Source organism: Hyperolius riggenbachi, chromosome 10 (assembly GCF_040937935.1).
Source record: "Hyperolius riggenbachi isolate aHypRig1 chromosome 10, aHypRig1.pri, whole genome shotgun sequence".
Classification (NCBI taxonomy): Eukaryota; Metazoa; Chordata; class Amphibia; order Anura; family Hyperoliidae; genus Hyperolius; species Hyperolius riggenbachi.
This window is the reverse complement of record NC_090655.1, coordinates 178,473,695-178,498,635: the sequence shown is the minus strand read 5'-3', so window position 1 is coordinate 178,498,635 and position 24,941 is coordinate 178,473,695. Positions and strand designations below refer to the sequence as shown.

Here is a 24,941-nt window from a genome sequence, read left to right as displayed (position 1 = left end):
GAAGGTACATGGTTCTTTGACCACAAAAGCAGCTACTGAACTGCATCTGAATATTTATAAGCTGTAACAAAAACCAGAGTTCACATCTTCTGTGACCTAATAAGTAAAGCAATTGATCTTTGAGAATTATTCATCATCTCCCACCTTCCAGACTGTCCCCATAGGAAAGTATTTTGCCTGCAGTATCATAGCCATTTGTTCACTTTGCAGGGTTAATGATGGCAGATCTGTTGCTGATAGAAGAAACTGACATTCCAACAAAAACTGAAATGTTCAGGTTGGCTGCAGATGCCTCCATGAGGGCTGAAATCAAAAGCACAGGAATCTAAGCTCTTCCTCCTCTCAGACCTCTATGTACAAGAAGCTTTCTTAATTTTCTACATATATATTCAGAAATTCAACATTTACAAACTAGTGTAGCTTAATTGACATGAAAACAGTTAACAACAGGGTATCCAGGGATAAAGTGACATTTAAATTGTATAATTATGGCTAATAAGCAAGTCTGCATCCTCTGATATCTGACCTAAGCAAGTCTGTTTTTCATTTACAATTTTTAGCTGCTGAAATACATATAGTGGGAACTAGTGCATGTATCCCAATGTTTTGTAACAAGACAGCATCTGTGAGTAAAAGGGAGTCAAAACATTGTCATTACTGAGATCTCAGCAGCAAATGCAGATGCTATATGTGAAATTCTTTTGAGAATAAAGTAGACAGCATACTAAAGCTAGCAGGGACAGTTTTATGGAGAACGGGCCCCTAGGCACAACTGAGTGTGTGGCCCCTTACATAATACTATACTGACAGTAAAATTGTTGTGACCTCTGCAGTTCATGACTTGGCAGCCCATATGCAACCCTGATCAACTTCCCAGTTTGGTAGTGTAATAGGTTGAAAGCTATCCATGTATAAATTTGGACAACACTGCAGAACACCAGAGAACCTAAGTGGTCCGGCTGGCCATCATGAAACATTTATAAAATAGTGATTCTGTGACTGCAGTATTGTGCACTCACACACAGATTTTTTTTTTCAATTGATGCTAATTATTTTGGAAATATTACATGTAAGCATCTATTAATAAGGTGGCCACACTCCATACAATAAAAAGATTGTATTTTACACAAGTTTGATAATGAGTGATTGTACAGAAAAAAACAAGATAATTTTTTATATTTGAGTGAGAAATCTGATTGAATTTTGAACTTCCTGTTTTTTTGTCTTTTTTTCAATATAAGTTGATTGGGAGTGGGAGATTTTAATGATTAATTTTGATGAAAATGTAATGGTGTAGGATACAGAAAGAAGAAACTCAGCAGCACTGCAAAAAGTGTGCTAGGGCTTGGTAATCAATTTAAAGAACAAGAGGGTGTGAAGCCCATATAAAGCACCACTCAGTTAAGTCACATTTTAACAATGTTATTTAACAAGTATAAATACGTACACTATATCACACAATAAAAACATTTAAAATATCATAACATAGTAAGGTCAATGTAATAATCACAATACATTATCAGACAGTACCATTTCTATTAACATATTGTATAATACCACCAGTATAATAACTATCACATGAAGTGCTCATGACTGAACCAACATGTGCTTATGGAACTAGTGCAATCTGGAATATATTGAAATTATTACATTGGCCTTCTGGTGTTATATATTTGAAATGTTTTTACTGTGTGATATATTGTACTTAATGTTAAATAAAATTGTTATACTTTTGACATAACTGAGTGTTGCTACATATGGACTTCACAGCCTCTTGTTCTTTCAAACGGTGTAGGTGTGGTGTACATTGTCAATTTCTTGATTTGTAGACCCATGTAATTTTTCCAAAGTTTTGAATCATTTTTTTTTCATAATTGAGGAAAAAATGTACTCAAGTGTGTGGTACAGTAGTCAGATTTGTTAAATATTACAATCAATCAGAACAATTGATTTTAATTATCGAATTGAAAAGAAATATAAAAAAAATCATGTGTGGCCATCTTAAAGCATAACTGTACCCTTTTAAATAAAAAAAAATGGCCTTTGGGTCTCCTCGGAAGGCTTGGAAGTACGAGGTCTTCTGAAAAAGGAGTGATTCCATACTGTGCACATTCAAAGCACGGACTTGCACATGCACAGTATGGAGCTGCTCATTTTCCAGAAGTACTTGGGGTACGTTTCTTAGTTTTCACAGGAAAAGAGATTCTAGGAAAATCATCACCCACTAATTCTGTCACTGAAATCACATAGATATGGTGACAGTTGGGCAATGGACAGCTCAGACAGCTTATTTCTGTTTTCTCATAATTATCCCTTTTGCATTGTTTACAGAAGAACAAGTGTGACTGAAACAAACACACAAACTCTCACTCTGGCTCGCTCTCTCGCGTGCGCTCTCTCTCTCTCTCTCTCTATATATATATAGCAACATAGGGTGTGTGTTTTTTTCCTCCTAATAACATCTGTGTTTGATGTGAATGTGTAGTACAGTAAGGGCAACAAGTGACAATTTAATGCTCATTACCTCCTTGGCAGCTGTAAATCATATCGGTAATGAGAAAATCACATGAGTGTAAAGGAAATGTTTCACATACTGGCCTGACTTTTAACATTTATTTTCTGTGTCTAGCCTTCATGGTTTACTTATTTTTAAGTATCCTGATTTTAACAGGAGTGTGCACACATGTTGCATCTTTTGTACTCTAGCAAAATGTTTTCAGTGGGTGACAACAACTTGCTAACATTTTCTAATGTGCAACTTTGGCTCTACCCGATTAGCTCTCTGATCCACAGAACTTAATTATGTGCAACAATACATGTTTTAGCTTATTATAATTCCATATAGCTTCTTTCAGATCACTAAACATTGGCTGTTGGCCAATATATTTAAGGCTGAAGAATTTTCAAAGGACAGTTTGTCACTACATACAAAATCAATGAACCAATCATTCTCATTAAAATGTTTCAAAGGACAATCCGTAATAAAAAAAAAAATTTGCCATCTATTTAGTAAAAAGGTGGACATACAAATTAATATGTCAATGTGGAATTTTGTTATCTTGAGCATGCATTTTTTTTTGTCATTTATGTGAAAAACAACAACAATGCTTTCAGAATTTATATGTCAAAGTTTTTTTAAATTAAAAATTCATACTTAAAATGTTAAATTCTGATGCAAAAATCTGAATTAAATGTATTAAAAATCTATTGAACTGCAGTGTTGCACCATTTAAAGAGACTCTGAAGTGAGTCTAAATTCACTTTTTTAACATGCAGTCATGTTAAGAACTATAACCCCTGATAAACCACTGCTATCCCACGGCAAAACGAGGGGTTTATACCTCCAAATCCCCTCTCCTACCTCCGGGGATCGTATCCTGATGAGGCAGAGCCTATGGCTGTAGCTCTGCCTCTTAGCGCGTCAATCCCCGCTGATCGCCGACTCTCCCTGCCCCTCTCAATATTCCTTCACAGAGAGGGGCGGGGGAAAGGCGGAGATCCGCGCGATGATTGAAAGCTGAAAGCTCTGCCTCCCTGAGCAGCAAAATCCACAACCAAGAAAGTCATGGATTTTGCAGGGGGGATTTGGAGGGTATAAACCCCTTGTTTTGCCGTGGGATAGCAGTGTTTTAGCAGGGGTTATAGTTCTTAAGTAACATGACTGCATGTTGAAAAAGTGAATTGAGACTCACTTCAGAGTCTCTTTAATGCTGGGCCATCAATCTGCTGCGGCTGTTCCCCCTGCCCCCGATAGATCAACATTTTCCATCCTGTCTATTATTTTGATTGATTTTTGGCAACAATCAATTAAAGATATGGATTCATTCAGAGTGATCAAAACAGCCAGGAATTGAGCAGGAAAACAAATGCATCTATGCCCTGCTTAAAGAGGAGCTGTCAGCTATGCTATCTCAAAAAACAAAACAAAAAAACACATATATAAGTAGATACATACTTGCTCTACATACATAACATGTGTATTACACTGTCCATGTTTGGATTTCAGTGAGTTTGATATAGTAAATAAAGAGAAAACTGTTTCCAGCATTTGCCATTTTGGAATCCCTGTGTCTGAAGCCAATCCTGATGTCATTTCCTCCCTTACTCGGGGAGGAGGGTGATCAATGCAAACACAGACAGTTTTAGACACTCCCACCCACTTCTGCAATAGAAACTGCGTTGTCATTGTGTGACTTTTCAGCTTCTCAGCATGAGAAATATTGGCCAATCAGAGAGGAACAGAGGTGTGGGAGGAGAAAATAAGAGGTAAAGAGGCTTCAGCCAATCAAGCTGCATTAGTTAAGTCTGAGGGGAAAGTAAAGAAGCAAAAAAAGACAACCCACATGCCCTGCAACTTTCTTTGTGCGGCAATGTACCAAATAAGAGCCAGGTAAACTGTTACATAGTTACATAGTTACATAGTTATTTTGGTTGAAAAAAGACATACGTCCATCGAGTTCAACCAGTACAAAGTACAATTCCAGCCCGTCCCCACACATACCCCTGTTGATCCAGAGGAAGGCGAAAAAACTCCCACAAGGCATGGTCCAATTAGCCCCAAAAGGGAAAAATTCCTTCCTGACTCCAGATTGCAATCAGATAAAATCCCTGGATCAACATCATTAGGCATTACCTAGTAATTGTAGCCATGGATGTCTTTCAACGCAAGGAAAGCATCTAAGCCCCCTTTAAATGCAGGTATAGAGTTTGCCATAACGACTTACTGTGGCAATGCATTCCACATCTTAATCACTCTTACTGTAAAGAACCCTTTCCTAAATAAATGGCTAAAACGTTTTTCCTCCATGCGCAGATCATGTCCTCTAGTCCTTTGAGAAGGCCTAGGGACAAAAAGCTCATCCGCCAAGCTATTATATTGCCCTCTGATGTATTTATACATGTTAATTAGATCTCCTCTAAGGCGTCTTTTCTCTAGACTAAATAAACCCAGTTTATCTAACCTTTCTTGGTAAGCGAGACCTTCCATCCCACGTATCAATTTTGTAGCTCGTCTCTGCACCTGCTCTAAAACTGCAATATCTTTTTTATAATGTGGTGCCCAGAACTGAATTCCATATTCCAGATGTGGCCTTACTAGAGAGTTAAACAGGGGCAATGTTATGCTAGCATCTCGAGTTTTTATTTCCCTTTTAATGCATCCCAAAATTTTGTTCGCTTTAGCTGCAGCGGCTTGGCATTGAGTACGATTATTTAACTTGTTGTTGATGAGTACTCCTAAGTCCTTCTCCAAGTTTGATGTCCCCAACTGTATCCCATTTATTTTGTATGGTGCTAGACCATTGGTACGACCAAAATGCATGACTTTACATTTGTCAACATTGAACTTCATCTGCCATGTATGTGCCCATATAGCCATCCTATCCAGATCCTGTTGCAATATGACACTATCTTCCTGAGAGTTCGTGATTCTGCACAATTTTGTATCATCTGCAAAAATAGCAACATTGCTCTCTACTGCATCTACTAGGTCATTAATAAATAAATTGAAGAGCACTGGACCCAGTACAGACCCCTGTGGGACCCCACTGCTAACAGTCTCCCATTTTGAGTACGATCCATTGACCACAACTCTTTGTTTTCTGTCCATTAGCCAATTCCCTATCCATGCACACAAACTGTTCCCCAGTCCTTGCATCCTCAACTTTTGCACCAGACTTCTGTGGGGAACAGTGTCGAAGGCCTTTGCAAAGTCCAAGTATATCACATCTACAGCATTCCCAATATCCATATTAGCATTCACTACCTCATAAAAGCTGAGCATGTTAGTCAAACAGGACCTGTCTTTAGTAAACCCATGTTGATGCTGAGAAATAAGATTATTTTCTACTATAAAGTCATGTATAGTATCTCTTAGTAACCCCTCAAATAGTTTGCATACAACTGATGTTAAGCTTACAGGTCTATAATTTCCTGGATCAGATTTTTTGCCCTTCTTAAATAATGGGAAAACGTCGGCTGTACGCCAATCCACTGGGACTCTGCCAGTTGCAAGAGAGTCACAAAAGATAAGATAAAGGGGCTTAGCTATAACTGAACTTAATTCTCTTAGGACCCGAGGATGCATGCCATCCGGGCCAGGTGCCTTGTCTATTTTTAATTTATTTAGTCTTGCCTTTACTTCTTCCTGCGTTAAGTATTTAATATTACAGTTAGAAGATTGAGACTCTTCTTCCTCTGTAATTTGCAACAGTGCTGTTTCCTTTGTGAAGACAGAAGCAAAGAAAGCATTTAATAACTCTGCCTTACCTTTGTCATCCACCATTGAGTTCCCACCCTCATCCTTTAGGATTCCTATACAGTCAACCTTTCTTTTTTTAGAGTTGATGTACTTGTAAAACTTTTTTGGGTTAGATTTGATATCCCTAGCGATTCGATTTTCAGCTTCGATCTTTGCCAGCCTAATTTCTTTTTTACAATTTTTATTGCACTCCTTATAATTGCTTAGTGCAGCCTCGGTCCCCTCCTGTTTTAGGACCTTATAGGCATTCCTTTTCCTCTTCATTTTATCCCTAACCTTTCTATTCAAATAGAGGCCTTTTTTTATTCCTAGACATTTTGTTTCCATATGGGATATACATACTACAATATTGATTGAGAATAAGTTTAAAAGCTTGCCATTTCCCTTCAGTGTCCTCCCCTTGTAGTACATTATCCCAGTTCACCAAACTTACTGCTTGCCTAATTTGATTGAACTTTGCTTTTCTAAAATTCATAGTTTTAGCGGTCCCGCTGCCCCATGGCCTATCAGTCACCAGATCAAACGTTATCATGTTGTGATCACTATTTCCCAAATGTTCTTGAACCTGCACATTTGATACATTATCTGGTCTATTAGAAATGATCAGATCCAGTAACGCATTCCCCCTAGTTGGTTCCGTTACCATTTGAGTCAAGTAATTGTCCTGTAGTGCTGCCAGAAATCTGCTGCTTTTACTAGAATGAGTAGCCTCAATACCCCAGTCAATGTCTGGAAAGTTGAAGTCGCCCATAATTATGACCTCATTTTTACTTGCAGCTTTTTCAATCTGCTGTAGTAATCGCAGTTCTGCAGCTTCATTCATAAGGGGTGGTCTGTAGCATACCCCAATAAGCAATTGGCAACTTTTATTTCCACCATGAATATTTACCCAAACGGACTCCACATCTTCGCAATCTTCCTCCATCTCATCGTTGAGAACAGCTGTAAAAGAATTCTTAACAAAGAGACAAACCCCTCCACCTTTTTTCCCTGTTCTATCCCTCCTAAACACATTGTATCCTTTTAAATTAGCTATCCAGTCATGGCTTTCATCCATCCATGTCTCGGTTATTCCCACAATGTCATAGCCTTTGTCATTCAGAATGAACTCTAGTTCGTCTATTTTATTTGCAAGGCTCCTAGCATTGGTTACCATGCACTTTATATTTTTACCACCACATTTACCAATGTTGTTTACACGAAATGGGCTACTTGAAGTTTTACCAACCTCCTTAATCTTTACACTGTCCCCACCCCCCTCTCCACCCCCCATCATGTTAGGCTCCCACTGTCTTTTTACCTTATCTTGTCTACATATTGAGACTTTATCCTCCTGCCTCCCCCCAGATCCTAGTTTAAAATCTCCTCCAACCGTTTAGCCATCTTCTCCCCCAATGCAGCTGCACCCTCACTGGGGAATGATCTTTTATCAACAACAAAAGTAAGAGTAATTTTTAACTTTTGGATAGCTTGGTTAGCATCCCTATTACCTGTTTACCAGATAAAAATAAATAATTGATTTTTAATGTTATGCCTGACAGTTGGGCACAAAACCAAAAATCAATTCTTTATTTTTATCTGGTAAAAAAGTAATGAGGTTGGTAACCAGGCAATCCAAAAGTTAAAAATCACTCTCTTTTGTTCTTCTCCATAAAACATCATTCCCCAGTTCCCCCGGATCTTTTTTGGTACATCTGCTTCACAAAGGAAGTTGCAGGGCATGCTGGATTTTCTTTTTTTTTTTTTTTCTTCTCAATGCACTTTTCTTCTCAATGCACCTTCTACTGCAGACCTGGGGGGGAGTGTCTGAAGACTGGGAGAGGGGGTGGGCAATGATAGACAGAGTAAGGAAGGGAATGAAGACAGGATTGGGGCTTCAAGAAAGACATAGACAAAATGGAAAATCCTAAGAAGGATTTTCTCTTTTTTTACTATAGAAACATAACTAAGATAAAAATGTGGACAGTGCAATACATGTTATGTAAGTAGAACAAGTATTCATCTACTTATATTTGTGTTCTTTTCTGAGATGGAATGGCTGTCAGCTCTACTTTAAGAGGTTAAAACTATCTTTCCACAGGAAGTAATTTTGGAACATTAAATATATCTGCATTTAATGAAGGCTAAAGCCCAATCTACACAATACGATTCTTTGTGCGATTCGATTACGATTCTATTTATGATCCGATCGGGATTCGATTCGATTCAATTTGATTTGCCATTGCAAAACAATGGCAAATCGAATTGAATCGAATGGAATCCCAATCGAACATGTCAGATTTAATCGGATCGTAAATAGAATCGTAATCGAATCGCACAAAGAATCGTATCGTGTAGATTGGGCTTTAGATGCTTTATTTGCATTGAAGATATCCATGGCTATAATTACTAGGTAATTCCTATTATCTGACTGCAATCTGGAGTTGAGAAGGATTTGTTTTCCTTTTAAGGTGAAGTAGCCAAAACCTTGTAAGAGTTTTTCCATCTTTTTCTGAATTAGGTGGGATATGTGCAAGTGCAGTTGTAGGAGAGTGTTATGCAAATAATTTGCAGGATTTGATGTATTCACAAATTTGCATGGTGCTTCCAGACAAAATGGAAAAAAGGGTCAAAATCACATGTTGCAATTTGCATATTTTTTAATTAATCCTTTGTGAACATGCCACTTAGTGTATCCTTGTGCCTCCACCCCCCCCCCCCATAGTTTGTAATGGTGATGAGTAGAAACACTTAAGCTACGTACTTGCCACCCGACGGGTCCAGCGACTTCCCCTTCATGATCGTCATTAAGCGATGCATCTTCCTGTTCTCGGCGGGCGTGTACGAGAAGTACGCTGTCGCTGTACTTTGCGCGGCGTCATCGGGGATCTTAAAGATCTGATCTACCATGTCCGTTGTTTAACGATGCACGATCGCCACGGGGGGCAACATTGTTTAACATACTTATGTCAAATGATATTGCCCATTGTCGGGTAACATTACCGGGTGGGTATGAGGCTTCACTTTGTAATGACCACTAAATTAAGTCATTGAGAATTGCAAATGTAGGGCAAGCTACTGATGTTTAGGTCTAGGAACCTGTTGGTAGGTAAAGGTTTTAGAAAGGACTAAGTTGTGATTGAGATTTCAAAATGTATTTAGGATCATGGATTTTAGGAACAGGGAGTTTAAAATGATGGCTTGTATTTAATATCAAAAGAGTATTAACTGAGCTATTAAGGAGCTCCTGTAGGGGTGATAAACAGCCTCCAGCATATCAGGACTACAAACTAAAGCACCCCCTTTGCAAAACAAAAGAATGCAATGTCTACAACTGGCCTGCAGGCAATCTTTACTGGCCAGACACCAGTCACAAGATCCTTCTGCCCTCAGCACACAATAAATGGATGTAAATAAGCTCTTATACAGAGACAGCATGACAAAAAAGCTACCATACATTATTAGATGTGGCTTTAGATCAGGTAGACATTTGATGGTGTCTGACTGTTATTGATTGTTTACCTTTGTGTTTTGACAAATATTCCACTAGATGTAAATAGACATCTCATGGAATATCAAGCGGTAAAGGCCTGTATCCAGGCCTTTATCCAGGCCTTTACTGCTTGATATTCCATGAGATGTCTATTTACATCTAGTAGAATATTTGTCAAAACACAAAGACTATGCAAATATTAATCACACACTACTGTTGTCCAGTCTCCCCTCTTCCTTCCCCCACTTGCCCACATCAACCTGAGAAACAACATCCTGTATTGACCAATGTTTTTACTGTAGAACTGAACTAAGAGGTTCTTAGTATTATTTAGATTTTAATAGATTTTTTGTTTGGTTTGATTCTTTTTTAATCTAAATTCTTAAAAATAACTGAGTGTATGGTGGCCTTGCATTGTATATAACTAGCATTGCAAAGGCTTGAACACTCAGACACTTTTTTGTGTTATAAAGGGTGAACACAAGGAATCAGTGTTAAGTCTACTGTTTATTAATAGTGTCATTGATAGTGTACAACCATCACAACCTTTGCAACCCTCAAGGCAGTACAATTCAGCATCCATCTTTGTTGGCAATATATGGGCCAGGCATTGTCTTCTTAAAAATGACCACTGGAACCCACACAAGCATGGGGATCAATAGAAATGTTTTGTACTAAGGGGAATTTTGAGTACTCAAAAATGATGAGATATTGGCTGTTGTCAATTTAAGCTTTTCCCAAAAGTTAGCTCACCTTTTTAAAATGTTTGTGTAACTCCGCTTAGAAAGTCACAGAACAAATAATCCACAAGGCTTGTCTTTCAATTAGATTGTTTTTTCACATGCATCTCTCATCTGAAAAGTTTTTATAGCCTAGGCCACATCTTTCGTTTGTACCTACAGCAGATATTAACTATATTCCATAGTATAACACATCTGTATTAAAATAAAGTTAGGGTAGGTTACTTTCCTTGGCAATGTGCAACTGTACCTGACTAAACAATTTAGTCCCAGATGTGCCAGATCTCTTTGGGTGAAACAAAAACAATCTACACACTTCATTATCAACAAAACTCATAAATTGTTAAGAATCCAAGAGTCAGTCCTATCACATCTGTCCAATACACAAATACATAAATATAGGGTTTAGGACATTGTTAATTAGCCATAAATTAGCCATTAAACTTCAAGATGAATCAATCCAAAGACTCTTTCAGACATATCACTCCAATTATTCCTATTCTGTTTATGACTTCCAGCAAATCCACAGTTTCTGGCCCTACAGAACTCTTACATTTCTGCTGCCAAGGGGAAAAACAAGGATGATGAAAGTTATAAGGGGGATTTGATGTGTATACAGCACCATTAGTCTGTGGGGAATGCTGGAGTTGTACTGTACTCATAATAAACATTTGTTACAATATTGTAGCAAATGTCAGTAACATTAATAGTATTTCTTCCAAAAGAAATGCAGCAAAAAAAAAAAAAACACTGGATTTCGGACTCTTTCTCTAAATGGCAAAAGGCAGTTCACCTAAGAGTAAAGTATGATCTCGTTGTAGCGGTGTGATAAGTAGTCTCAGGCACTCCGTTCTAGTATTCCATGCTAATTGTGCAGTTAAATGGTATTTTACAGCTTATGGACAGCTGTTCTAGTATTGACTGTATAGGCGTACTGAATAAGCTACTACAATAGCAGTAGGGCCATCTTTTTACACGTACATGTAATAAGGATTCCATGTTAATTTGGGTGCTGGAAATAGCTACTAGTAGAACATTGGTAAAATTACTGATATTCTACTATTAGGCTTTATAATTATAAATATACTGTATATGTAATTTTAACCAATATTTGCTATCACCTAACCCCATTTATCACTTGAACTGCTTGGGGTTCCTTAACCTAACCAATCCACCCACCTGATACCTAACCCTAACTAGAGATGTCGCGAACCTCCGATTTTCGGTTTGCGAACCCCGTTCGCGAACTTCCGCGGAAGGTTCGGTTCGCGTGAAAGTTCGCGAACCGCAATAGACTTCAATGGGGAGGTGAACTTTGAAAAATAGAAAAAATTATGCTGGCCAGAAAAGTGATGGAAAGCAAAGCAGCGTTTTAAGGGCAGAAATCACATTGAATGCTAAATTGCAGGCCTAAAGTGCTTTCAAACATCTTACATGTGTATACATCAATCAGGGAGTGTAATTAGAGTTCTGCTTCACACTGACACACCAAACTCACTGTGTAACACACCGCAAATAGCTGTTTGCGTAGTGATGGCCGTGCTGGACTGGTGCGCACCATGGCCAGAGTGCAGGCCGTGGCAGTTTTCCAGCCCATATGGTCGCCGGGCTGTGGTAGCTCAATGATAGAACAACAGTGACTGTCCAGCTGTTTGAATTTGGTCTGTCCACAATGAAGCAACAACCTTATTATCTTCTTGTATGTAGCTAGGCATAGGTAGGAGTCCCAGTATAGGTAGGTAGGCATAGGTAGAAGTCCCAGTATAGGTAGGTAGGCATAGGTAGGAGACCCAGTATAGGTAGGTAGGCATAGGTAGGTGTCCCAGTAGTTAGCTAGGCATAGGTAGGAGTCCCAGTATAGGTAGGTAGGCATAGGTAGGTCCCCTAGTATAGGTAGGTAGGCATAGGTAGGTGTCCCAGTATAGGTAGGTAGGCATAGGTAGGTGCCTCAGTAGTTAGCTAGGCATAGGTAGGAGACCCAGTATAGGTAGGTAGGCATAGGTAGGTGTCCCAGTAGTTAGCTAGGCATAGGTAGGAGTCCCAGTATAGGTAGGTAGGCATAGGTAGGTCCCCTAGTATAGGTAGGTAGGTAGGTAGGTGTCCCCGTATAGGAAAGTAGGTGCCCCAATAGTTAGGTAGGCATAGGTAGGTGTCCCAGTATAGATAGTTAGGCAGGGCCTGGCTGGCTCAGTAATAACAATTACCAAGGTCCAGCTGCAACAGATAGGGCTGTATAATGTCAGTCTCAGTGAGCAACACACACCAAAAAAAAAAAACAGAACAGAAAAACATTAGCTGTCAAAAGAGAGCTGTTAAGGGGTGCTATTTTAGCAATAACAATCAGCCAGGAACAAGCCAAGAGCCTAACTAATCTTTCCCTAGGAGAACAAGTCTGCAGCAGCTGTCCCTAGTCTGTCTAGCAGGCACACGAGTGAGTATCATGGCCAGCGAGCCTGCCTTATATAAGGGGGGGTGGGGCTCTAGGGCTTAGTGTAGCCTGAATGGCTACGATGGCTATCATTCATAAAGAGGCTGTCGGTAAGGGGAATCAGTGCGGGAAAACACCGCTGGCGGTATTTTAGACTTCTGGGTGGGCATTCACAGAAAAGTATCCATGTGCGGTAGCACTGCGGAGATTCCCCGAACTAGGCTGGCGATAGGCAGGCGGTAGGCAGGTGGAGACACGGAAGCTGCAGAGTTGATACATTTCTCCGTGTTCCGCTCTGCTGCAGCTGCCTGGGAGGTCTGTGTGTCTCCATTCACTTGCATTGGTATCGCCACATCAGAGGGAGCGGGACTTCCCGACCTGACACCGCTTGCGGTGTTCTTCATGAATGAACATTTTGCTACATTTGTTCCGATAATCACTGCACAAGGCGGTGATTTATCACTCTGCTCGTTAGTGTCATTTTTTCATGCGGAAAGAGCCTTTATGAATGCTGACTTTGCCGAGTGGTCGGTAAAGTCAGCTGTTTTTAGCATTTCCGCATGCGGAAATGCTTTATGAATGATAGCCAATGTGCCTGCTGACTGTGATGCAGAGGGTCAAAGTTGACCCTCATAGTGCATTATGGGGTGAATCGAACTTCCGCAAAAGTTCGCCTGGTGCAGGCGAACGCGAACCCCCAAAGTTCGCCTGGAACCGTTCGCTACATCTCTAACCCTAACCAACCCCCCACCCTCACCCCAACCTATGCCTAATCCTAAAATACCTTACCAACCTAAGCCTAAACCTAAACAATCCCCTAACCTATTCCTAACACTAAATGACAGCCTAATATATGCCTAACCTTACACCTAAATTTTACTAATATATATAGCTACTTTGAGCACCACTATAGGTGCCAATATTAATAGCCACAAATAGTGGCTATAAGTGTTAATTTGCTCGTTAGCAGCACCTGTGTTTTCCTGTGGGGCCTCATTATTAGTAATTATGGTCTTCTTGTTTGCACTTCACTTCAAATAAACAGATTGAATGAGAAAACTGAGTGCACAGAAGAAAGGACACAGAGGTATGCAATTTACCATCTAACATGCCTCTGTGTCCCAATTATTCTATCAAATCCACATCGGGTACACTTTACAGCAGTGCATTGCATAACGCACATCTTAATATGTGCGTGAACTGCAATGGAGACTGGACATACCAGTAGACATTAATTTAAAGCTTGCATGCAGTGAGTTAATATAACGCAATCTGTTACTACTCAGAGATATGAACAGGCCCAAAGAATTGTATGGGCAGTGAGTTGACATGTAGGATTATTCTGCAATGCAAATGATGCAATGTGAAAACCTTAAACATTTTGAAAGTCTATGCTTGCATGAAATACATATAGCACACATAAGAATATATATTTCTGATAAATACAATTCACTTTCTGAATTATGTATTTTAAGAAAAGAATGTAAAGACCATCTCGGAACATTTATGTCATAAACAGCAGGAACGTGTAACTTGAAACAATATGTTGTTTATGGAAGTTCTGAACAATAGATGTAATGGCTGCCAGGCATCATGAATAGCCATTTCCACAGAATTAGGTGGTTTTATATACTGTATATGGAATATATCTTACACTTTTCAGTGCTGAATGGTCACAGTTGTCCTATCTCTCTCCCGTTGCATATCAACACTCAGTGCGTAGCTAAGAAACTTTGGGTCCCAGTGAAAGTTTTACATTGGGCCCCCCAAGCATTCTAGACATAACAATTCATATGGCGCATCAAAACCTGCTATGGACATCCACCTTATGAGAGGTGTAACCACTAGCAGGGAGAGGAACAGTTTGTTAATGATTGCCACTATTTAAAGCATACATAGAGGTGATCATTACCAGCATAGCACCATTGCAAAACTAATACTGTGGTTGAGGGAGGTCCCCTAGTGGGTCCCACTGGTCAAAGGGCCTTGGTGCGGTTGAAACCTCTGTATTCCTTATTGCTGCGCCACTGTCAACGCTGTAGAAAGAGGAGCAAAAGGTAGAAAAACATGTGAACACGTAATAGAGCTAAAAAGATGCATTAAGTGTGCATAACTCCCCCCACTTTTTGCTTATATTTTCCATGTGTATCAGAATGTGATATTTGTCAAAATAATTTCTTTATGAAAATTGTGATATTTTTATACATTTTTATGAAGAAACATTTGATCATGTTCTATGGAAGTTTTAGGGAAAAAAAATACACACAGACACAAAAATAAAAGTAGCCAAACAAAAACTATCCATATGTTGCCACAGTTCGCTGTGAGGACTGAAAATATGGCCCTATATCAACTGACAGTTTAAAAGTATATGATTAAATACAATATATGTAATGTGATTTTTGTAAATAATATGTTTTATTTTATTTTTATTTTGTATTACTTTTTTTATTTTGTATTACAAAAAAGGAATCTAAAAGCTCCTTACAAAAAAGCAGTGCTAAATATAAATTTACCTTCTTAAAGCGGAACTGAACTCAGAACTTCCTCTCTGCTCTAAAAGATATGCAAAAGCATAATAACCTTTAAAGAAAAACATTACTTTGTTACTGCTGATATAATTCCTACAATAAATTGGTAATTTACAGGGTGCCTATAGCCTATTAATCAATTGTTTACATATATTAACACTTGAATCAGAAGTGATGCGTCATGGAAGTTCCTTCCTGCTCACATAACGCTACTATCATGACTGCAAATATCTTTTGTTTTAAGGTTGCAAATTTATATGTAGCAAGATTAAAAAGTATAAAAAACTGATGTAGCTTATACTTAGGGTTCTGTATAATAATGTCATTATAAGAAAAATAAAATTATATATTTATGACACTGAAGCCCTTTTTATCTGATAGGAGATAATTTTTCACTAGCTGTTTAAAGCAACGTTTTAGCACTCTGAAATAGAAAAATACCGAAAAGTAGGTGAATAAGTCCTGTCAAATTATTCTGAATATTTTTTTGCTTGCTGGTGGCTTAAAATGCATTTTATTGGGAAGATGAAAGAATATCAACTAGGAGAAAACTTTGGAGAAAAAGTGAATTGCATAAGGGGATGTGTATAGAAGCACAGAGATTGCCCACATGCTGCAGTTCACGTTCAATATTATTTACACGTGCTGACAATTCTTTTAGTTTGCAAATCATGGACTTACAGCTTCCTATTGATGTTAACATTCACTTTGACTTGTTTGCTGCTCAATTTACAAAGCAGCTGCAATCAGATTTAATGATGACTGTTGTGCAGTGTTCTGGCACTCACTAATGGCACATTAAGACGTCATTTCCAGACATTCCAGCCTGACATTTTTACCATAGTAAAACAAGAATGATGTATGGCATGAGGATGGACACAAAGGCGGGAGAGTGCTGCTTGTCCGTGGCACAGATTAGTGGGATAATATGATAGGTCTTCAAAGGTGTACAAAGACTGTGTTCATTTCCATGTTGCTAGGTGCAAAGGACACTGTTAAATTCTTAATGAGGCTCAAAGGACAGTGAAAGGAAACACCTTAAATTATGTGTGAAAACTGCAGATGTGTAAAGACACAACATATAGCCATTAGGCATCAAGCATTTTCATGTAATAACCAGTAAGCACTTCCTTGCAAATCATGCATACTCTCTAGTAGGTAGACTGATGTTACCTGAAGCCTTGTCAAAGTGACAATATACATTACTGCTGACAAGGTGACTATATACATTAGATGAGACCACGATTAGGAAAGTGAAATGCTTGCAAAGCAATACTAAACTAAGGCCTGCCATACACTATACCATCATGCCATTTCTGGTCCGAGAGTTGGCCCACGATTGACAAGCGATATCGCTCAAAAAAATGCCTTTTTCAATCACTGAATGCTGCCTGAGGGTCGATTGCAGGCCGATCACAATAACTTTTGCCACATTAGACATTTGAACGGTGAATTGGGAAAAAAAAATTATGTAGTGTAGGGCTAGCATAAATTATTTTAGGGCAATACAGCAAGATCTAAAAATATCACCTGATCTGTCAGTGTGTTGACAAACTACTTACCAACTGTATATACATTTTGTGTATTATTTTAAGCTTAGGAATAAACAAATTTAGGCATCCTAAAAGTATTACCATCACTTATAGGTTGCACATTTTAAATACATTATGACTTTACATGTGACACCTGTAAGATGCATTCACAGTGTTCACAGTACAGTCCTAGTACACAGCAGTGTTTTACATACAGTGAACTTGGACAGAGGCAACAGTCTACTAGTTTGAAAAGTTTCTTATTAGTTTGAACTTGGTATATAGAGTTGTAAATAGCATATGTTTATTTGATACTAAGTATCAGTCACAAAATGCACAAACGTAGAAACAGACAAGATCAAGTGACCTTATATACATACAAAAAGTCTGGTTCATATTTAAGCTAAAAAAATATATATATAATGCTGAAATAAAAATCTTAGGTCACTTAACAGTATACTTCAAAAACATCTTCTCTTCCACCAAGATTATCTGTGGTTAATGGTTAGGAAGCCTTTTTTTAATATTAGGAGTGAATGTTGCAATCAGAAAATTCGCTAAGAGTTCTGAACTTAGGCTAAAGTATATGCCTGAATTTGCCAGTGTTTTATCTGCAGTTCCAGATCCTTTAAATGTTTGTATAAACTGAATGTTATGCTTGTATGAGTTTTCACTCTCATTAATGATTCAATATCCCATTGGAACTGCTTTGGCAGTAATGCCTTGATTGCAATGGGGAATGTGAAAATGCATTTTCTCTTAATGTCTTACACAAAGAATGGTATTTTACACAAATTCTGTGAATTTTCCTGAGAATTTATCTCAGCTAGAAATGTTACTTTAGTCCTTACAAATCTGTTTCTGTGAAGAAAGCAATGGAATTATCACCAGTTTGGTGTGGACCTTTCAAGCCATGGGTCAATGAGGGAACCAAAAACTTGAGCCCAAACTGACTTGAAATAATGAAGGTCATCCTTAAAGTATCAATCTTGTGTTCAGCTACATACATATGCTCGACTAGTGTTAATCTTGGCTAAAGCTACCTACACACACTGGATTGAACTGTGCTGTGGTAGGCAATAAAGACCACCATGGCCAAGAATCTTGAGTATAACCAGAGTGTGTACAGTGGCTGCCCAACGTCTGCTACAGATGCAACATGCCAGTTATTTTTATCAATCAATGAACATGTTGCTCTCCATCACCTACTACTCACACTGCCCACAGTAAACTGCTCTGTTGTCTGACACATCTATACAGCATTGCCTATGTGCTGTCACTGGAGGGATCGAGTACCAATCCCTGCTGGGTGACAGCAATCCCTCAGTGTAAATGAGGCTTCAGAACTCTCTCAGACTTTGTGAAAGACTTTATCATTCATATGAGACAATACAACACTAATCTTACTTTTTTAGTTGATACTCAGATAATAAAACAGGTTGATTCTAAAAAAGTCATTTTTAGGAGTAGGAGGTGAGAAGCAATTGTTTATCTCATCAGTTTATTTTCACAATAAGTTTCAATTAAGAAGCACAAATAATGATAAGCAAAATAATTAACCAAATCTTTTCTTTCTCTTTTATTTAGCTCACAAAAGGCTGAGTTGTTTTCTAGCAATTAAACTTTTTTTTCCCCTTGAACAGTTTTGTTTTGTCACCTCTCAGATATTTATTTCAATGTAACTTGAGGTGAAAGACCATTATAGTAACCAAGAGCACAGTGTGACTGAGAGCTGTCTTATCTGTGCCGCTATCTTGTCTAATTGTCATCACTGCCTGCACAGAACAATTAGGTTGCAGTCTACTCTAATCTTGCTGGCATTTTCTTTGTTTTTGTATTTGTTCAGTGGAGGGTAAGTGCTCCTATACTGCAAAGTGCACATATTGTTTTTCCTCCTGCCATGGCTGTCACCCAACCCCATGTCTGCCATAGATCTTCACATCTTCACATAGCCCCACGCTTCCACTTTCAACCCCAACAGTAACAGGAATCCTGAATTAACCCAAAAGCAGCAAATACCCTAAAGCTACAGAGGCGCTATACCCAGCTCTTGACCAGACAGTGTACCCTCCAAAAATCGTTTGCCTGAGGAGGCGGGACTGTTACCCGTGAAACGCGTTGCACTTTTGGAGTTTTTATTAAATGTTACTTTAAACTGCAAGTAACTTGCCCGTGATCCAGCCATTTCTTCCAGAAGGGAGGTGAGTCCACCCACTTCGCCCTTTTTAACGATTTTAATTAATTGTACTCTACCTGGCGCCTCTGTTATCCTGGTACAAAATAATAATTTAATCCACCCTTGGTGGAGGGGTGTATCTCCACTTTTTCCTATCTACAGAGAGCGACTTCTTAGACCTGAGCGGGGTCAGGTTATAATTCTCCCCGCCTGCTCGCCCAGTGGTTGCCTTGGTGGCAACCTACCTTTGTGAGTATAATCACCTTCTTTATCACCAGATACCATTACATTAACATACTACACCATATCGGGCTCTCGGTTTCCCTCTCTTCACAAAATACCCTAAAGAGTACCTAAATGATAAATTACAATTTGCTTTAAACCTAAAAAGTTGCCAAGATATATAAAATCACACATGATAAAGTGTGACTTTTCCACCCCCAGAGTCCGTATTCTACATATGGTCTTGAAATCCCCGTCCCAGTCTGAAATTGAGCCCTGGCCTGTTTTTTCTCCAATCTATAGGTGCAAAGGATGTTGGGGGGTTGATGTCATAACTCCACCCCTCATGTCCCTGTGATCTAATATAGGCAGACAGACAGGCATCTGAAATAAGTTATAGCAAACAGACATGATGAGACAGGCTACAGCAGTTCTCCTGTCTCTTCTCTCTCCTACACACTGTGAAAAGAAAAGTAATTTGATCCAGTCAGGCAGGGGAGGGAGGGGCAGAGGAGCTAACTAGGCTGAAGAGGAGGGCACAATGCTTTAGGATGGCTTCAGGTGAAATTAGGAAGTTCTACTTATCTATATTGCAACCTCTGTTCCCAAGAAACTCTTACAAATAGATTCTGCTTTGATTACCCCTCTAAAATCCTTTGGGATACTCAAGAAAACAAGGCGGGGGAAGAGGGGAGGACGTGCAGGCACCCATAAATCAAAGCCAAAGCAATCATCACATATCTATAAATCAGCTGTATCAGTAAAGGACCCAGATAACAGAGACAGCTGCCACACTCCTGATTACAACCCCCAGCCAGGAGCTAGGAACACAGACCTCAAAGTTAAGGCAAACAACATTAAAGCAGTACTCTGCAATGCCAGGTCCATAAACAACAAAACAGCAGTTATTCATGATCTAATAGAGGCTTCAGATCTAGCTTTAATTACAGAGACATGGTTGGATCAGAACTCAGGACCCACTCTCGCAGCTGCGGTACCAGACAATTACTCAGTTTTACACTGTGAAAGGCAAAACCGCAAGGGCGGAGGATTAGCTCTGTGCTTCAAATCCAGTTTGATTATTAAACCCCTTGCTGTAGCCCCCACCCACTCTTTTGAATGTCTAGCAGCCCAGCTCTCAGCTGGAAAAAAAATAAACATACTGCTTGTCTACCGACCCCCTGACGCTGGCTCAGCTTTTCTCAAGGAAATAGCAGAACTTGTATCTTGCATAACACTGAAACACCCTAGGTGGATAATTCTTGGAGACTTTAACGCACGGGTCGATACACACTCTTCCCAATTTGGAACTAAGCTACTTCTCTCCATGAATGAACTGGGCTTCTCTCAAGCCGTCAACCTCCCTACCCACAAAAAAGGACACACTTTGGACCTCATTTTCCATTCAGAACTCCTAATATCCAATGTGGAAATTGATCCAGTAGTTTGGTCAGACCACCACACTGTCCACTTCTCCTTTACAGCACCAGCTACAAAACACCAAGTGAAAGAACTAATAAAATATCGTTCCTTGAAAGGTTTGACATCCCAACACCTTGAGAACAGCCTCAATCTAGGTGGACTGACAGATCACAACTTCGGCCTTGAATCCATGGTCCTTAAATGTAACCATGATGTCTCAGCCGCTTTTGACGCCATAGCTCCCTTAACCCCCTTGGCGGTATGAAAAATACCGCCAGGGGGAAGCGCAGCAGTTTTTTTAAAAAATTTTTTTTTAATCATGTAGCGAGCCGAGGGCTCGCTACATGATAGCCGCTGCTCAGCGGCATCCCCCCGCCCGCTTCGATCGCCTTCGGCGATCACCGATCAGGAGATCCCGTTCAAAGAACGGGATTTCCTGGAGGGCTTCCCCCGGGCGGGATGATGTCACCGACGTCAGCGACATCGGGACGTCATTGGGAGACCCGATCCACCCCTCGGCGCTGCCTGGCACTGATTGGCCAGGCAGCGCTCGGGGTCTGGGGGGGGGGGGGGGGGCGCGCCGCACCGGATATCGGCGATCGGGCGCGCGGCGGTGGCGATCGGGGTGCTGGCGCAGCTAGCAAAGTGCTAGCTGCGTCCAGCAAAAAAAAAATTACGTAAATCGGCCCAGCAGGGCCTGAGCGGCACCCTCCGGCGGCTTACCCCGTGTCACACACGGGGTTACCGCCAAGGAGGTTAAAGATTAAACGTTCCGCACCATTACATCATGCTCGCTGGTTTGACAACTCTATAAAGGAACTAAAGAAACAGGGACGCAGACTGGAACGAAGGTGGCGCAAACATCAGTCTCCTGATGACAAACTTTCCCTAATTGCTCACCTGAAAAAATATCAAACGATGATTAACAAAAAGAAGTCCTTATTCCTGTCTCATGAAATTGCAAATGCAGCCAACAGACCTGTCCAACTCTTCCGCACGGTTGACAGTCTCTGCAATTCATCTTGCAGGAAATCCAGCATCAGACCTTCACAGGAACTGTGCGAGAAATTTGCCCACTTCTTCTCAGACAAAGTCTGAGACAAAGTCTCCTCCATACGATCTGCCATTCAATTCACAGCCCCAGAAACCCATGCAGAGCCATATAACAGGTGCAAAAATAGCCTACCACCATGGTCTGATTTTAAGGTAATCACTGAAAAAGACATCTTGGATATCCTCTCAAACCTTCGCCAGACTACCTGCGATCTGGCCCCTGGCCCCACTAAGTTCATGTTGAAATGCCCTGAACTATTTACACCGGCATTCCACAAAATAGTCAACGGCTCCTTACAAGAAGGGTGGTTTCCCTCTACTCTGAAAGAAGCAATCGTCAGGCCTCTACTCAAGAAACCATCCTTAGACCCAGATGCTCTAAACAGCTACAGACCTGTCTCAAACCTCCCCTTTCTGGGAAAAGTTATTGAAAAGGCTGTCTACCTCCAACTTGAAGCCAGGCTCTCCAGAAACAACATCCTTGACCCTCTTCAATCTGGTTTCAGGAAATATCACAGCTGTGAAACAGCCCTCACCCAGATTTTCAATGATTTGCTCATTGCAAGAGACAAGGGTCAATGTTCCATCCTGATTTTGCTCGACCTCTCAGCGGCTTTTGACACAGTCGATCATGAAATCTTACTCAACAGGCTACAAGAGTACTGTGGCATAGATGGCATTGTTCTCCGGTGGTTTAACTCCTTCCTGGCTGGCAGAACACAAAGGGTAGCCTTAGGGCCCTTCCTCTCCAACCCTGTACCACTAAAATACGGTGTACCTCAGGGCGCAATATTATCCCCTTTACTGTTCACCATATACATGCTGCCACTTAGAGAAATCATACAAAAACATGGCCTGACATATCATTGCTATGCTGATGACACCCAGCTATATTTGTCATTTAAACCTGACGTCACAGACCCTACTCCACAAATAAACGCATGCTTAGCTGAGCTTCAGGAGTGGATGAATAATAATTGGCTAAAACTTAATGCTGACAAAACTGAGGTTCTTGTTATCGAGGGCCAGGGCTCAACAGCAAAGCAGCTCCAGTCTCAACCAACACCGCTAAGGATAGGGAGCTCAGACCTGAACAACTCAGACTGTGTGCGCAGCCTGGGAGTACTGATTGATGGGAAATTAAGCTTCAGGAATCAAATCTCAGCTGTTGTGAAACATTCCTTCTTTCACCTAAGGAATATTGCAAGGATTAAACACCTAATTCCTTCAGAGGATCTTCCAACCCTAGTTCATGCCTTCGTCACATCAAGGTTAGACTACTGCAACGTCCTCTACACAGGCCTGCATAAGAAAGACTTACGCCGCCTGCAATTAGTACAGAATGCCGCCGCAAGGCTGTTAACGAGCCAACCCCGCCATTGCCACATAACACCAACCCTGAGCTCACTCCACTGGTTACCGATAAAATGGAGAATTCTGTTTAAGATTGGCTTACTGACATTCAAATCCTTGCACAATCTGGGCCCTGGATACCTGAAGGACTTGTTGCAACTACATCACACCCCCCACAATCTTAGATCAAAAGGACGTAACACCTTGGTCACCCCCAGAGTCCACCTCAAAACCTTTGGAGACAGAGCCTTTTGTCATGCTGCCCCTACACTTTGGAACTCCCTGCCACACCCAATCAGGACAGCCCCATCCCTGGAAACATTTAAGTCTAAACTGAAAACCTACCTTTTCAGTCTGGCATTCATGAACATCTGACTATCTCCTCTGTAACACAACCCAGCCTGAAACCCTGTATTAATCTGAGACACAGCTATGCGCTTTGAGTCCTATGGGAGAAAAGCGCTTTACAAATGTTATTGTATTGTATTGTATTGTACTTACAGATATAAATGTGAGTCTGTTCTATCCACTATGATGTACCAGATGTAAAATGTATATGTTCATCTAACTGTACACTGTGCATAGACATATATGTATTGCCATTCAGACCTTTTTTTGGCTGGAGGTGGTCTTTAAGTCATGTGATGGGCTCAACCATATCCCCTCTCTCATTTGATGGAGGATGGAGGGGTGTTGCATCTTGAGTTGATGATGCAAAGCAGTGGCCTGATGCAAAGCTGTGGCCTGTACTTCCACTATCCCTTCTTGTGCAGAACAGGTTTATTGAGGGGATTTGTGACTTGGAACATCAGTATTTAGAAAGCAGAAACAAGTGCAGCAGGCGCTATAATGCAATGGGTTGATCTTTAAACATTTTTTTTTGCTATTTCTATCTTTCAATGCTGCTTGTCGTGTTTTACAAAAAGGAAGAATGGGCTGACTTGGAAGACAATTAAATTGGTTTTAAAAATGCAGACTTTTTTTCAGTAGTTGGTTTCACTTGCTTTCGTTAGCAATATGCCTGGACTATAGCCTGTAGCTCTGTGTTATGTGCATATGTAGCTGGACTGACAATAAAATTACAATTATTATTGGTCCAGCCATCTGCAGTTGTTTAAGTGCATAGCCTCAGGGATTACAAACTATTTTTAGAACATCCATCAAAGTTAGAAGTTTAGTGTTACAGTATATACTGCATATTTCACCCACATGAATATATTTATTGTACTATAATGGGGAAGCAAATCTGCTGTTTATATTTTAAATCAGTACTTGAATTGCAAGCCATGCCTGCTTTAAAAGTTCAATTTACATTTGTTTTCATTTTGGTTTTTTTTTTTTTGGTCTTTGGTTATTGACATGACCATTTCAGTCAAAGAAAATAAATGCACCTTCTACCAGGAGGTTGCTGTAAAGAATGCAGTGTTGACAAATTGTTTTGTAATGTGTGTTTTCCATGCGGGGATCTCATTCCTAATGTTTGTCCTTTGATCCTACAGAGAAACCGGTCAGCTTGACTTACCGATGTCCCTGCAGATACTATGAAAGCAATGTGGCCAAGAGCAACATTAAACACCTGAAGATCCTCTCCACCACCAACTGTTCTCTGCAGATTGTGTAAGTATAAACAAATAATACAGACTAGAAAAATAAAACAAAACCAAAAAAAATGACAGACATGGTTTTAGCTGACACACATTATAATTTGTTTTGTGCTACATGGATAAACGGAAAGCTTTGTTATAGGCACCAT

At 40.0% G+C, this 24,941-nt stretch overlaps 1 protein-coding gene across 1 annotated transcript in view; it reads left to right on the top strand.

Annotated features, from left to right (window-relative positions):
• The window catches only part of CXCL12 (C-X-C motif chemokine ligand 12), a 143,213-nt gene that overhangs the window by 17,456 nt on the left and 100,816 nt on the right, over nt 1–24,941 (top strand). Inside the window, exon 2 of the mRNA XM_068255309.1 lies at nt 24,688–24,805. Coding sequence (XP_068111410.1) covers nt 24,688–24,805 — 118 coding nt within the window. The remainder of the gene's footprint in view (nt 1–24,687; nt 24,806–24,941) is intronic.